This window comes from Physeter macrocephalus, chromosome 15, assembly GCF_002837175.3.
Source record: "Physeter macrocephalus isolate SW-GA chromosome 15, ASM283717v5, whole genome shotgun sequence".
Lineage (NCBI taxonomy): Eukaryota > Metazoa > Chordata > Mammalia > Artiodactyla > Physeteridae > Physeter > Physeter macrocephalus.
The window spans coordinates 50,996,602-51,010,416 of NC_041228.1; the positions used below are offsets into that span (position 1 = coordinate 50,996,602).

A 13,815-nucleotide genomic window follows, 5' to 3' on the forward strand; every position below is an offset into this window, starting at 1 on the left:
GCATTTTTCTTTCTTTTTGGCACAACACAGTTTCCAGTTGTGATCACTTTAAGGCAAGGCAACATTCGGGTTCAAATGATAAAGCATGGCTGTGGAATATTTGTCTGATATATACAGTTTTAGCATGTCTTATTATGCTAAATCTTCGGAGGAAAAAGACAAATGTCTTATCATTACCGTAATGCTTCCTTTCCCTGCAGGTCTGCCATTTTTAAGCACCAGTGGTCGAGTTAGTTTCTTACTGGAAACAATCTGTTAAAATTGGAAAGTGATAGAAAAAGCTATTTCACTTCAACTTGTGAATGTTTAGACTGAATGGTTTCAAAAAGGGTTGAGTATAAAGTTCACTTAAAGTCATTAGAAATGGAAACATTAAATCCATTCTTTAAAGACTTAGAGATTATAAAAAGCATCTACACCCACTGCAAAAGATTTTCAAGGAGCCAATCCTGATAGATAAAATCTCCCCACCCACTAGTTTCTTTATCAACTACTTCAAAGTTAAATCCTTCCTTGTAATGAAAAAAGAGGGCCAGATTCTCATCATATATACAAATCACTGAGCTGAAATGAAACCCCTGTAGGTAAAAGGTGGGTCTTTTAATACTCAATAAATGGGATTCAATTTTTCAGCTGACACGTAACTTCAGTATACAATCCCCACAAGATATCATTTTGATTAAAATAATATAGTAGACCTAGGTACTCTCAAATAGATATATTTCTCAAATTTATTATAATATTAGATACACTGTGATTTTTTTCCAAACAATAAATACTTCTTTAATTTTCTCTTTTATACTATTTATCAAAGTTTGAGAAAACTGATCAGCTCCATGTTGTCCTTGATACACAGGAAATACCATGATCTCCAAAAAATTCAACACTAAAAAATAAACTCATAAAAGACAAATCTTAGAAATAGATGTCACCCACTGATAAAAAATGACTCCTCCCTCCTGAAGCCTTCACCATTCTATCATAAATGGTCATGATCTCTCCTTACACGTCAAACTGAGCTAGAAGCACAACGGTGAGCCCACAGACGCAGCCCTGCTCTGACCCAACCTGTCATATCCTAGAAAGACAGACAATTAAGCAACTACAATAAAATATGGTGAGTGTTAAGGTAGAAGCGGTAGAGAGGACCAAGCGAGCACATGGCACATGGAGGTGATCCAAACTACTCTAGGGCGTCAGAGAAGGCTTGCTAGGGGGAGTAAGGTCCATACCTAAGGTTAGGAGGAGCAAGCCAGGTAAAGGGATGGTGCTGGGGCTGGGGGGGCGCTGCGGGGGGCGTCAAGGGGCACCAGTCATGCTAGTTAGAACATCGGAGAAGCTGCTGTTACTTTGACAGCATTTATGACTTAAACATAAGAACAATACTGTACTGAAATCTGTAAACAGCAGACAAGCAGTTAGAGCAATGGTATTATTTATTGAAATGTTGAATGAAACAGCCATACACACATGGTCCCTACCCTCACGAAAAATAAGATAAATTCTATAATGTTCAAGCCAAATATACTAATATATGAACTCGGTCTTTAAAGTGATTACAGTGTTTTTCAACTTTAGCAATTAAACTAATGAGCACTTATCAGAAACACCCAATTCTTTGATTCAAATTTAGACAAAACATTTATACTATATATACTCACTTGTCCAAGGGTACATTCACATTCTCCTAAGAAGTCATCATCACTCAGCTCAATAGTTTCGTTGTCAATGTCATAAATCCCAAATTTCAATTTCTGAACCACTTCAAAGTAGTAATCAATAATAAATGTCTTGGAAAATCTGGGATTCAAGCAATTCTTAATCCTTTCTGTGCGCTCAACCTATATTCACTCCCACAAAATAAAAAAGTTTCTTCAGATCAAAGGTGCATTTGTTTAATATCTTTACATACTACATGTAACTAAATACAGGCATGGTAGCTAAAGGAAGTGTCTATATGTGTATGAAAAATTTCACAATCAAGGACAAACTTGCCCAAAACACTGCATTAACAGATGAGATGGTTTTATTATTTTTAACGTTTTTAATAAACTCTTCATATTATCAAAAGAGCAATACAGATTGCTTTTCACCTATAAGTATTTAACATTACCTCATACCACTGTTGACCACTCGTATTCAAAAATAACACACATAAAGGGTCTGACTTTGACCCTACATCTTTATCCAAAAGATTGTCACAGGAAATATTCAGCTCCACCTTTGTGACACACTGGGCAGCCATCTCTTGAGCTGTGAGAAAAACAAAGAAAAGAGAAAGCCAGTGAAATGGTGCCTTTAAGAAGCACATGCATTCCTTGAGAATTCCCTGACAGTCCAGTGGTTAGGACTCGGCACTTTCACTGCCAGGGCCTGGGGTCGGTCCCTGGTCAGGGAACTAAGATCCTGCAAGCTGCGCGGCATGGCCAAAAAAAAAAAAAAAAAGAGGCACATGCATTCCTAATGAAATATCTGAATTCTTAAGACAAATTGTCAGAATAGGATAACAGAGTGAACTTGCTAGAATAAGACTTTGTTATATGTGCTTCCAGGCAATTCAGATGTCTTATTAGCCCATGCCAGTGATATTACTTCAGTCAGATTCTCTTGCTGGGATAAAACTCATTTACTGTGTGACAATAAAATGAAGCTTTGAAGATGGCAAAAAAGACATATTAATCTTTTCATCACTACCAATTTTACCATTCAGAAAAAGTCCAAGTATAATCTTGATCCTTCTTTTAAACATAGCCTTCTGCTACAAAACAAAACAGATTAAACCTCAACCTTAATTTATCTTTGTTTATCTGACAAGATACTGAGGAAGATATTTGCCATTTTCAAGGAAATTTTGGCTAAGACCCAAGCCTGGGGAATAAAAGACCCCAAACACCCCTCCTCTCCTCACCCCATCCCCGCACATTTTACAGCAGTGGTTGCCAAGCTTTGCTGCTTTTGGAATCACCTGGGGAGCTTTCAAAGCCACTGATGTTGGTGTCCCACACAAAGAGATGTAATCTAATTGGTTTAGGGCGCAACCTGGGCATCGGCTCCTTGGATGATTTCCATGTGCAGGCAAGGTTGACAAACCCACCATTCTACAGAGAGCATCCAGCAAATAGGCATGGCTCATCTTTCATCAAGACTTGCTAAGAAACATCAGAGTTAGCCTAACTTTCACCCAGCCCTCCTTGCCCCAACCTCCAATCATTATATGAAGAGGACTGGGGAGAGGGTAGATTAGCTGGGGGCTGGCCCTGAGAGATGATGCAGTGTTGAGGGTGAGCTACTTTCCTTCCTGAACCCAGGGAAAGAAAGGGCCTGCAGATGTCACCAAGAAGAGGAAGCAGGCATTACATGCCCCAGCTGGAAGTCCACTTAGCCAGCTGTCTAAAGCAAAGTGGAGGTTGCAGGTTCTGGAGGCAGAAAGGTATCTCCTCCCCTAGAGCTGCTGGTAACATCCTTAGAATGTGGAGTAGCTAGTGCCCTTGTCTTCCACTCTGAGATTTAGCTGACATTCTGGGACTACAGGAACAAATCTACTCATCATCTTGTTAGATTCAAACAGTATTTCTGTGCTATACAAAATGTGTGATCAGTTCTGAAATAATAAGGATCACTATTAGAAGAGCTCTTTGGCAGTGTCAAAAAACAACTCATATCTTATAGAAACTAAATACTCTGTTAGACTCTAAAAACAGCAGCAATCCTCAATGTGTGTCAAAAAAATGCAATACTAGCATTTAAGATTCCTAAATTAAAACAGAATAATAAGGTAGGTTTTGTAGTCTTAGTAGCTAAAAATTCCTTTTAAAAGCCATGATATATGTATGTCCCTTCACCTGAGAAGAGAATTATTCCCTAATAAGCAACAAACTTCACAAATTCCCAATTTGCTTCCTAAATTCCCTACGTAGGGATGTTGTAGTAAGACAAACTACTATGGCCTTTTACTATGAAGTCAGATTTTTTTTTTTTTGGCCACTTTACATGCATCAAAATTATTAAGTGGCAAAATACACAGTACTGACAACCTGTACGAAAGATACTAAGGTCAAGGAGAAATCAATAAAGCAGACAGAGGAGAATTAACAGTATTAAGAGTGCAGGTGAGACTGACACTGCCTGGGCTTTGAAATCTCATTTAAACAGGTGAAGAGGGAAACAGCACAGGGACAGGAAAGAACAAGACAAGAGAAGCGAGCATCTGTGTCAGGGAAAGCCAAGCAAGACAGAAAGCGGGGCAAGTTTAGAGTGTCCTGAGAGCCAGGTTGGAGGACTCAGTAGGTGCGTAATAAGGCACTACTGCAAGTTCTCAAACCGGGGATAACAGGATGAAATGGTTTATTTTAAAATAAAATAAAAGTAAATAAAATAAATTCGACAGACAAATGTATAAAGAAGATGTGGTACATATATACAATGGAATATTACTCAGCCATAAAAAGGCACGAAATTGGGTCATTTGTAGAGACTTGGATGAATCTAGAGACTGTCATACAGAGTGAAGTAAGTCAGAAAGAGAAAAACAAATATCGTATATTAACACATATATGTGGAACCTAGAAAAATGGTACAGATGAACTGGTTTGCAGAGCAGAAATGGAGACACAGATGTAGAGAACAAACATATGGACACCAATGGGGGAAAGCGGCCGGGGGCGGTGTGTGTGTGATGAATTGGGAGATTGGGATTGACATGTATACACTGATGCGTATAAAATGGATAACTAATAAGAACCTGCTATATAAAAAAATAAATAAAATTCAAAAAAAATGAAAATAAAATAAAATGTCACTTGTGTCAAACCTCTTCTAATTTTATCTTGGAATTTAGAACACTCCAACATATGAAGAAAGTCTCTTCATCCAGTAATACGCAAAATACAGAATTTACCAAAATTAGCATGTCTTCACACCAATTTAATTCAGAAGATTAGTTATTTATTTTCTGAAATATATACAATACTAAAGGCATTTGCAATAATAGTGTGAATACAATCACCATTCCTTCTCACTTTGATTTATGAAAAAAGAAAAAGTGCTAAAAACATAATAAGAGGCAAGAAGAAACTAGTAGGAAAGGGGAGATAGCTCAAAACTCAAAAGCACAGAGACAATGGTCCAGGGACTTTGAAGCTATGCCCATCCATGAAGTCTCTGGCATATTGACACTGGGGCCTAATTCTCCTCTTCTCTGCCTTTGACTAGTACCTCTTCCCCTCCCATCCAAGAAACTGTGAGCATCCCTTTAGGCTCTGTCACCTCCTGACCTTTGGCTACCTTTACTTCTTTGACCTGACCCCTCTCAAGGCTTCAGCCATCCACTTAGCATAAGGTACTCCCAAACCTGTATCCTTCACCCCTGTCCCTATGCACAATTACTTTTACCCTATTTTACATCTACTGTTTTCAGCCCTGAAGCATCCTCCCTTGATTGGCCCCTTCCCCTTCACTGCCTCATTTCATAGGCTCTGGAATCAGACTGCTGAGTTCTCATCTGGATCCCACCACTGGCTTAACGTGTGACCTTAGGCAAGAGCCTTAACCTCTCCGTTTCCTCATCTACAAAATGAAAATAATAACTGTTCATAGGTTTATTGTAAGGACAAAATTAATACATTTAAACAGTGCCTAGAACATGGTAAAAGTTGTTTTATCATTATTATTATTATTATTTTTATTTTAAGACTACCTGCCTCCAGGGTCTGATCCTCTCCTATCTATCCCATGTTTCATATTTTTTATTATTCCATTCCATGTTTCCCAATTATTCCAACCCGCACCAAGTCCCTTGTTTGAATTACTGCTGCATTAATGGTAACAGATTACTACAGTACAGAACAATATCAAATTTGGAGCAATACATACCTGGGTAGAATCCTGCATCTGGTGCTAGCTCTGTGACCTCATGTGACCTCGTATAGGTTACTTTCATAACCTAGATTTCCTCATCAGTAAAAATAAAGACACTGCAAGCAAACTCGCAAATCTGACATGTGCCAGGAATCTTGCTTTTCATATTTAACACAGAATCTATGGAATAAATGTTAATTGTGTACTTTTTTTCTTTTGCATAAGGTAGTTTAGAGTCGCATAAGGTAGTTTAGAGTCTCATAAGCTGCATGGACAATGCAGTACCTTGCAGAGGGACTTAGAATGAGCAAGGACCTCTAAGCCTCCCACAAAACAACTTGTAAAGAATTCTCTACTAGCAGCCAGAAAGCCCTCAAATTTCCAAGAATGGGGAACAGAGAATGAAGATAATACCTATGTGTAATGTCAGTCTCATAGCAAAGAGACACAACACATCAGAAGAGCATTATTTTTTTTCCTTAAACATGCTCATACAAGAGCTACAAAAATAATGTGCCAGGCACACCTGATTATTTAATAAATTGCTGACAGTTACATTACTGCATTGTAGCCGGGACACAAATTTCCTCTGTTAGCAGCAATCCCCGCCCCGAAAATGACTCTTAAGGCAGCATTGTTTTTATCTAGAAACCCATTATGGCTGGATGGCAAATGAAAGAAATTACATAAACACTTGGGTCTGAAATGTTCTTAACAGCAACATTTATGAAGATTTTCTTTTCATTTCTTTTCTAAGTAATTATCCAACACAGGATAATTTTTATTATATTAAAATATCCAGTTTTTAAAAGAGCAATAGGTATTTTTTTTATGATGGAAGAAAACAAAACAAATGTTTTATACCCTTTAGTATGGAAAATAGGAGATTTTGCTGGGATGAGTGGCCAGGCAGAGGAATGCATGTGCAACTAAAGAGCAATTCTATGTATTTCACGCCTCAAAGAGCAGGATGATGGAGACAAAAGACAGAAATAGCCTCTAGGATTAGACAACAGCTTCTCTACTGTATAGATGACTTACTGGAGAATTGTTTGGTTTCTAAATGCAATTAACCCCTAGAAAGCATATGAACCATTCTCCCAGTCACCCTAACTTTCCTGAATCAACATAACACAGATAATTCAAAGGAATTAAAAATTAAGACCTAATATCTGAAGTAGGACCTGATGTGTGAAATTTAAGGCATATGGTTATTCTCATGCCCTAGCTGAAAATCCTCAAGTCCTGTCTGCTTCCTCTTTTCCCATCTTCCCTTAGACTCACTCCTTAGATCTCTTCAGTAAAGGAGATTCTGCCTACTGTAACCCCAAATCTCTCCAATGTGGAGGTGCAGAACCTTCCCTATACCCACAGTCACAACTATGTCATGTCTTCTGTAGCTCTCACCTGCCTACTGTAATAGTCTTCCAACTGGTTTTCCCACTGTCATTTTCTTTCAATTCACATTATGATTTTATCACTTCTGATTTTTTAAAAAAATCATTACTGGCTGCCCAGGGTGTACCCTAGTCCAATCAGCTACACCTAGAATTTATGGCTCTGTCTACATCTGCCCCAGCCTACCCAAGCAGCTACCTCTGATAATGACAGGTTTGTAGCATGCTCAGCATATATGACACACTACGAATTGTAGCAATTATTATTTTATTAATTGACTGTCTCAGCATTGATGGCCTATTATTAAATAGTAAGACACAAAGCACTTTTTTCATCCTTGTTTATAAAAATCTTCTTGAAATAATAATAAAAGAACCTCTGGGATTTACACAAAATGAATTTGCCAAAGTAGTCAGCCTTGACTATACATAAGTGTAATTTTCCTAAATTCTCTCAGTAGAGTTTATTTATCTGAGCTACTTCATAGTTGCTGCATGGGGACCAGTGACCAGTGACAATGACTCATTATTTGCCCTAAAACAATTGGGAGGGAAAAGTCGGTGCCCATCCACCAATGCCTTTAGTAAACATCAGTTTTTAGCTACAAAATGAGAAATTTGGCAATATTAAAATGTGCTCAAAGGTTTCTTCTGGTTCTAATACCATGACTAATTGCTATCCATAGTGTGTCCTGCATGACCTCCACTGAAAGCGAGCTGGGGTCACCCTGGGGCAGCTGGAATGCGGCCCAACAACATCAGCAGTACATGCCTACAGTGTTTCTCAAATTGTGTGGCTCACAACAGTAATAGGTATCCCCCTCCTAAAAAAAGTGGGAAAAGGGTAATATGTCAGTAAATCCAAGAGCTGCTACACTACTTGTAGGTCCCAAGTCAAACCAACAGGTGTATATATTAAGAGGTTGCTGTATACCCATTACTATGCTAAGGATGGGGGTGAGGGGCATGATACAATAGAAGACCTTAGTGCTCATTGTAAGTGTATCAGGTGATCCAATCACTCAACACTGAATATCTTCTATGCGTCATAAATACAGAGGGTGGAGGGAAGCAAAAAAAAAAAAAGGCGAAATAAATACCTAGCTATCTCCGTATACAAAGAAGTATAAAACTGTGTGGTGCAGACAGAGAGCAACAAAAGGCCTCAGAGGTTTTTAATCCTCAGAAACCAAGGATTAAAACTATATTCCATTACAAATGAATTTGCATTCATATTGTCACTTGCTACTGGATTTCTTTTCCCCTTAAACTTAAGGGTAGAGAGTGTGGGAACAGAGAAAAGGAGGAAAGAGGGAAAGGAAAGATAGTTAATTCCATACATCTGGATAATTTGGGGGTTTGCTTTTTGCAATTTTCAAAGTGCTTCCAAATAATATATTATATTCTGTGCTTTACCAAAAAACCCTAGAGAATTGGCCAGGCTAAGGAGTACTACTATATGGTAAGAGGTCAATACATCATAGCTATAACTATAATACTAAGCATGCAAATATCTGGATTGCCCCAAAATATGTTCATAATTTTCAGCATATTGTTAGTTTTCAAAACAATGCATAGTGTCTATTAAAAAAATGAATCTCTCCAAAAAGGTTAAATTAGTTACCCAACATAAACAAGCTAATAAGCGGCAAGGCCAGGGCAAGAACCCAGGTTTTTTTCCCCTCATGCCGGAATGCCCTGAGGGCACTAAAGCCTCTAATTAACCATTACTTAATATAACAGCAATATTCTCTAATTTCCTTATGACTTTTTGTTAGTATATCAAATGTAATATTCAGCCTGATACAACTTAATGAATAGGATCTTAAAAATTACAAGATTAATATTTATACCATAACTATCACTATATTTCTTAAACAAATGTAACCAGAATAAGAGCTGAATGGTTTATATTTACATCATAGCAGTTCCTCTTCAAGAGAGCCCATTAGATTGTAAATTACTTAAGGCTAAGAAAGTATTTGCTCTGTGCTAGAGAGTCTCCACACACACAGATCTACATGGGGGTCACTGGATCTCAGCGTTCTCTGAGCGCAGCACTGCTGGACCATCTTAAGGGAGCAAAACTAATTCTCAGGAATACACCACACTTAATACCCAAGACTCTGATACTGAAAAACTTACAATAAAGAAAATTACACTACGTTTGACCAGTATTCAGAAGACAGTGATGCCCACATTGTTACTTAATCCCTACCATGGGATACTAGAGATGGGGATAGGGAATTAGGTCAAGTACAGAAGCACAAAAAAAAGAGAAAAGGGCATGCTTTCTTTTCAATGTGCAAAAGGGACCACAAGAGGTCACTGGCTCAGGAGTCAGAAAAACTGGACTGCAGTTCTGTGTCAGTCACACCATAGGTGGGTAAGTGCTGCAGCTTCTCTAGGCCTCGGGGTTTTTCAATCGTTAAATCTAAGAGTGAGTCAATCACTTTAACCTGTAAGGCTGCTTCCAGTTAGTGTTCTATGACCCTAATTTAATTACAGTGAACATGACACTTGTTTAGGAACTGGTAGTAAAGGAGTAGGAAAAAAAATTTTTTAAAGGGGGGAATAGAAAGTTTATAATAACCAAGAAGAGAAATAAAAGGAAAAGGATAAAGTTTTCCAAACTCAGCCTCTATCTCCCACTATTGAAAAAGTTGTATCTGAAAAAAATATTTATTCAGTTACTCTCCCACTGAAGGAGGTCCCTTTGCTTGAAATTGTTATTCAATCCCCCAACCCAAGATGACTGGAAAAAATAATGCATATCAACAAACAAAACAGAGGGTCCAGTCTATTAGGTACACGCAGCATAGTAAGGAAGTAAATTTTACTACCATCCACGGAATTTCACATTATTAAACTCTCAGTTCATATCATGGCAGCAAAGGGAATCAGCTTTTGGCCACCATGTGTTTTTTTAATGAATTTCCAGATTCTTCAATTATACTGAACAAAATCTAAATAGATCTATTGCTGATACCTGAACATGCAGAACTGGAGACAGCAGGAGTTAATATGAAAGTGTTGACACTTGATCACTCTTTTCTTTCCTTGAACACAAGGAGTAAGTGCAGTTCTACCCTGTCCTCATTGCTACAAAGCGAGCAATCAACTAAGGCCCCTTCCTTGATTTCTCTATGAAACCTCACCAGTTCTATGATTCAGAGCAGGCTACAGAATTTACTTAACATGTGTTTCAGGTTATACTGCGTTACTAATCCTTTGGCTGCTGTATATACATTTTAGAAATGTAACTGATTATATTTTCAAGTGTATCAAATGAACAGCTCATCATAGGTGCAGTAAGTGATGTGTTAATAAAAGTCAGAAGCAGTGACAACATCTCAGTATTGCCTCACCTTATGAAACATGCATCTTGGCAAAGTTAGCTACACAGTACATACCTTACCTACTTAAGTGAATCATCTTTTACCAAAAACTGCCTTGATAAAAATCAGAGCTGCATCCCCTAGGAGAAAATTCCAGGATGCTCAATTGAAAATTGTGTTAAGTTACAATAAAGACTCAGTAAAGCTGCTGGCCAGCTGTGCAGCAGGCAGTTAGACATTACATTAAGGCACAGCAACCTGCTGAGATTGAATTCCCTTGGGGTTCTCATTCCCCTTAGGGCATTTTAAGAACTTCCCACCTTCTGCAATCTCCCAGATGTTGGACCAGAAATCAGAACGTCTCACCTACCCTTATTATCCAACTATGCCCAACTCTGAAAGAATGCTTTCTAAAACTTGGCTCCCTTCCTCCTCTTCTCAGTTGGGTACATGTACTATCTAATTTGGCAAGACAGGCATTTCACATTTTAACACTACATGCTCCTCTCTAGTTCATGGTGAACAATGACATGAAAATTCTTTCCACTTAAAACTGCAACAATTACAGAGTTTAAAAGCTTGGTTTGTCCTCAAGGTTTAAAAGTTTGTATGTTGAGAAAGAACTGTTGGGATGTTTATACATTTCCTGATTTCAAGAATATTTATTTTACGATTGCTTAGCGTACACATTCCAGCTGTTTTTAACTTTCTGGCAAATCGCTTTATATTTCCCAATCATGAAGAGTTTAATAGTACTATTCATTCACTCAACACTCATTCAACAAATACTTACAGAATGCCTGTGTGTCAGACACTGTTCTAAGGGATTAGGAGTCAACAATGAACAAAACAGACAAATATCCCTGCCCTCATGTGGTTACACTGTAGGGAGATATATAGTATGATAGGTATGGTAAGGGCTAAAGAGAAAAACAAAGCACAGAAGGGGAGCAAGAAGTATTGAAGGTGGAGTGTCATTTTAGTATTTTATCAACTTGTTTTGACAACACCACTGAAAAATACTTTTTTTAATTTTCCCTTCTTTTTAAAAAATTCTGACCCCTAAGCAGATTGTACATTGGTTTTTCCATTAAATGTTTCTAGGGAAGACAAAAGCTTAAAGTTGGGGTGTGGATAAGTTAGATTGTGTCTAACAAGCGGTGCATTATGAAGCCATGCGATAAAGGCCCTGCTGGTGAAATGACCTGTTGGAAAGTTGGAGGTTTGGGTGAGCTTCCTGCATGGATTGCTCAAGGGGTGTTCTTCCCGTGGACCGGGAACGCAGAATCTCTAAAGAAACCCTATGCTCTTAAGATGTAATTACATATTTGCTTTCAGTTGAAATAACTGAAAATATTAAATCTAACAGTAGTTGTTTGTCTAATATAGAGAGTGTCATATGTATTTAAGTTGTGTATTTTTATAAAGTAAGCCAAATACCAAGAAAAGGGGGAGAGGGAGCAGACAAATTTCTCCTTACAGTTGCAGATATCTATTTTAACATCTACTATCACCTTAGGGTCTAGAGGCATGGTAAACTAAATGCTCAGAGTATTGAAGTAGCCTGATGACAATGCATATTGCAACCACACTGCTGCTTTGGTAATTTTCACAGGAACTAGACATAATACATCCACTTGGTAAGAGGACATTTCAAAATTATTTGCCAAGATTAATACGTAGTATGTCACATTTTTCATGGAGAAACAGTGTTAGTATGCTATCCATCTAATTTATATTGGTAAATTTGACTATTACATTGACTATTTTAATGTCTTTTTTAAAATTATGATTGCATACTCATAAGCTGTTATATATTAAAAGAATAAACAGTCTCTCCAAAAGAATCCCAATACCCTTCCCCCACAGCTTCCTCAAATACATTTAAACCAGCATAACTGGCTTAAATGTAGTTATCATAATCTTATCAAAAAGTAGAGTGGTGATCATTCTGTAAAGTATAAAAATATCAAATCACTGTTGCACCTAGAACTAACATAGTATTGTAGTACTTCAGTTTAGTAGCACTTCATCATATTGTAATACTTCAATTGAATAAATAAATAAAAACATATACATCATGTCTGCCTTCGATCATCATATTAGAAACTTAAATAATGTAGTCAGATAAAATCTATGATACTTTACTTTTAGGTGCTAATTTAAACCTCCTTCTAGCCAGTCTTTTAGTAAATCTTCTACCAAGTATTCTACCTAATTGTTTGGACTTTAACCTGATCAGCAATCCTTATAAGGTAAGTAAGAACATGAAGGGAAAATATTGGTGGGAAGGAAGCTGGCCTGTAGGTAATAATGGGTACATTAAAGGAATGGCCAAGTTTGGACTTGTTGAGTGCCACCAATGAAAGTAGTATTTATCCTTGCTAAAAGATCCACCTAAAAGATCATGATTTTGATGAGCAGTGGTGGCTAGTCACAAATCCTTGAAGGTCAAATGTTATTTAATCATATTTCACATCCTACATTAACTCTTTTGGTTTTGCTGACAGGCATACCCTCTAGCATAATAAATCACTGGCTAAAGAAAGTTTTGAAAAAGAAAGAGAAAAGAAAACTAATAGTAGGAAAAAAGCACAGCAATCGCCAAGAAAGAGGGCAAGGAACACTATGTCTAAAGCTATACCAAAAATTGACAGGAGTTAGGGTACAGTATGAATTGGGTATCTGAACCCAGGCTACAAAGGAAATATTCAGGGCAAGAGTGATACCACTGTAAAGAGTATATAAAAATATGTAATACTTAGGTTGCCTTAAATTTATGTGGAAATGAAGACCATTGTCTATAAAGTGTTCACAGCTATAGGTAAAATTAGGAGAGGCGTTCAGTCATGAAGCAGCCCTTAAAAGGCAAAAAAACATTTTGTTTTCCCCGTCCTGAAATCTCCTGTCCTTCTCCTTTCTTAGGGGCTCAATCTGAGAGAAGAAATCCTGAAAGAGAACTGCACACTTGACTGTGGGGTTATGCCAGGCACTGTGCTGAATGCTGTGCAGTGCTGAAATGCGGCTCCCCCTCAGAGGCAGAGAGCCTCAGCATGGTCCAGTCCCAGACACCTACCTCTCAGAATGTTTTCAGCCCAGAGTGGGATGCATTTCTCCAATTCATCAGCTAAAAGGAACTGCCTTTTTAAAAATTCTCACAAAGGCAAAAGAGTGGCCCTGGGTACCATAGATTAATCTATTGATGTGCCTATAATTGCCATCAT

The 13,815-nt window shown here is 37.7% G+C and overlaps 1 protein-coding gene across 2 annotated transcripts in view; it reads right to left on the minus strand.

Moving 5' to 3' along the window:
• The window catches only part of CPNE3 (copine 3), a 48,102-nt gene that overhangs the window by 27,005 nt on the left and 7,282 nt on the right, over positions 1-13,815 (minus strand). Inside the window, exons 3-5 of one of the 2 annotated variants that reach the window (XM_007120935.4) lie at positions 2,114-2,253; positions 1,662-1,841; positions 178-252 (exon numbers count right to left, since the gene is read on the minus strand). In XM_007120935.4, the coding sequence (XP_007120997.1) occupies positions 178-252; positions 1,662-1,841; positions 2,114-2,245 (387 nt within the window). In that variant the 5' untranslated portion in view covers positions 2,246-2,253. The remainder of the gene's footprint in view (positions 1-177; positions 253-1,661; positions 1,842-2,113; positions 2,254-13,815) is intronic. The other variant, XM_028500414.2, reaches the window with a different exon arrangement.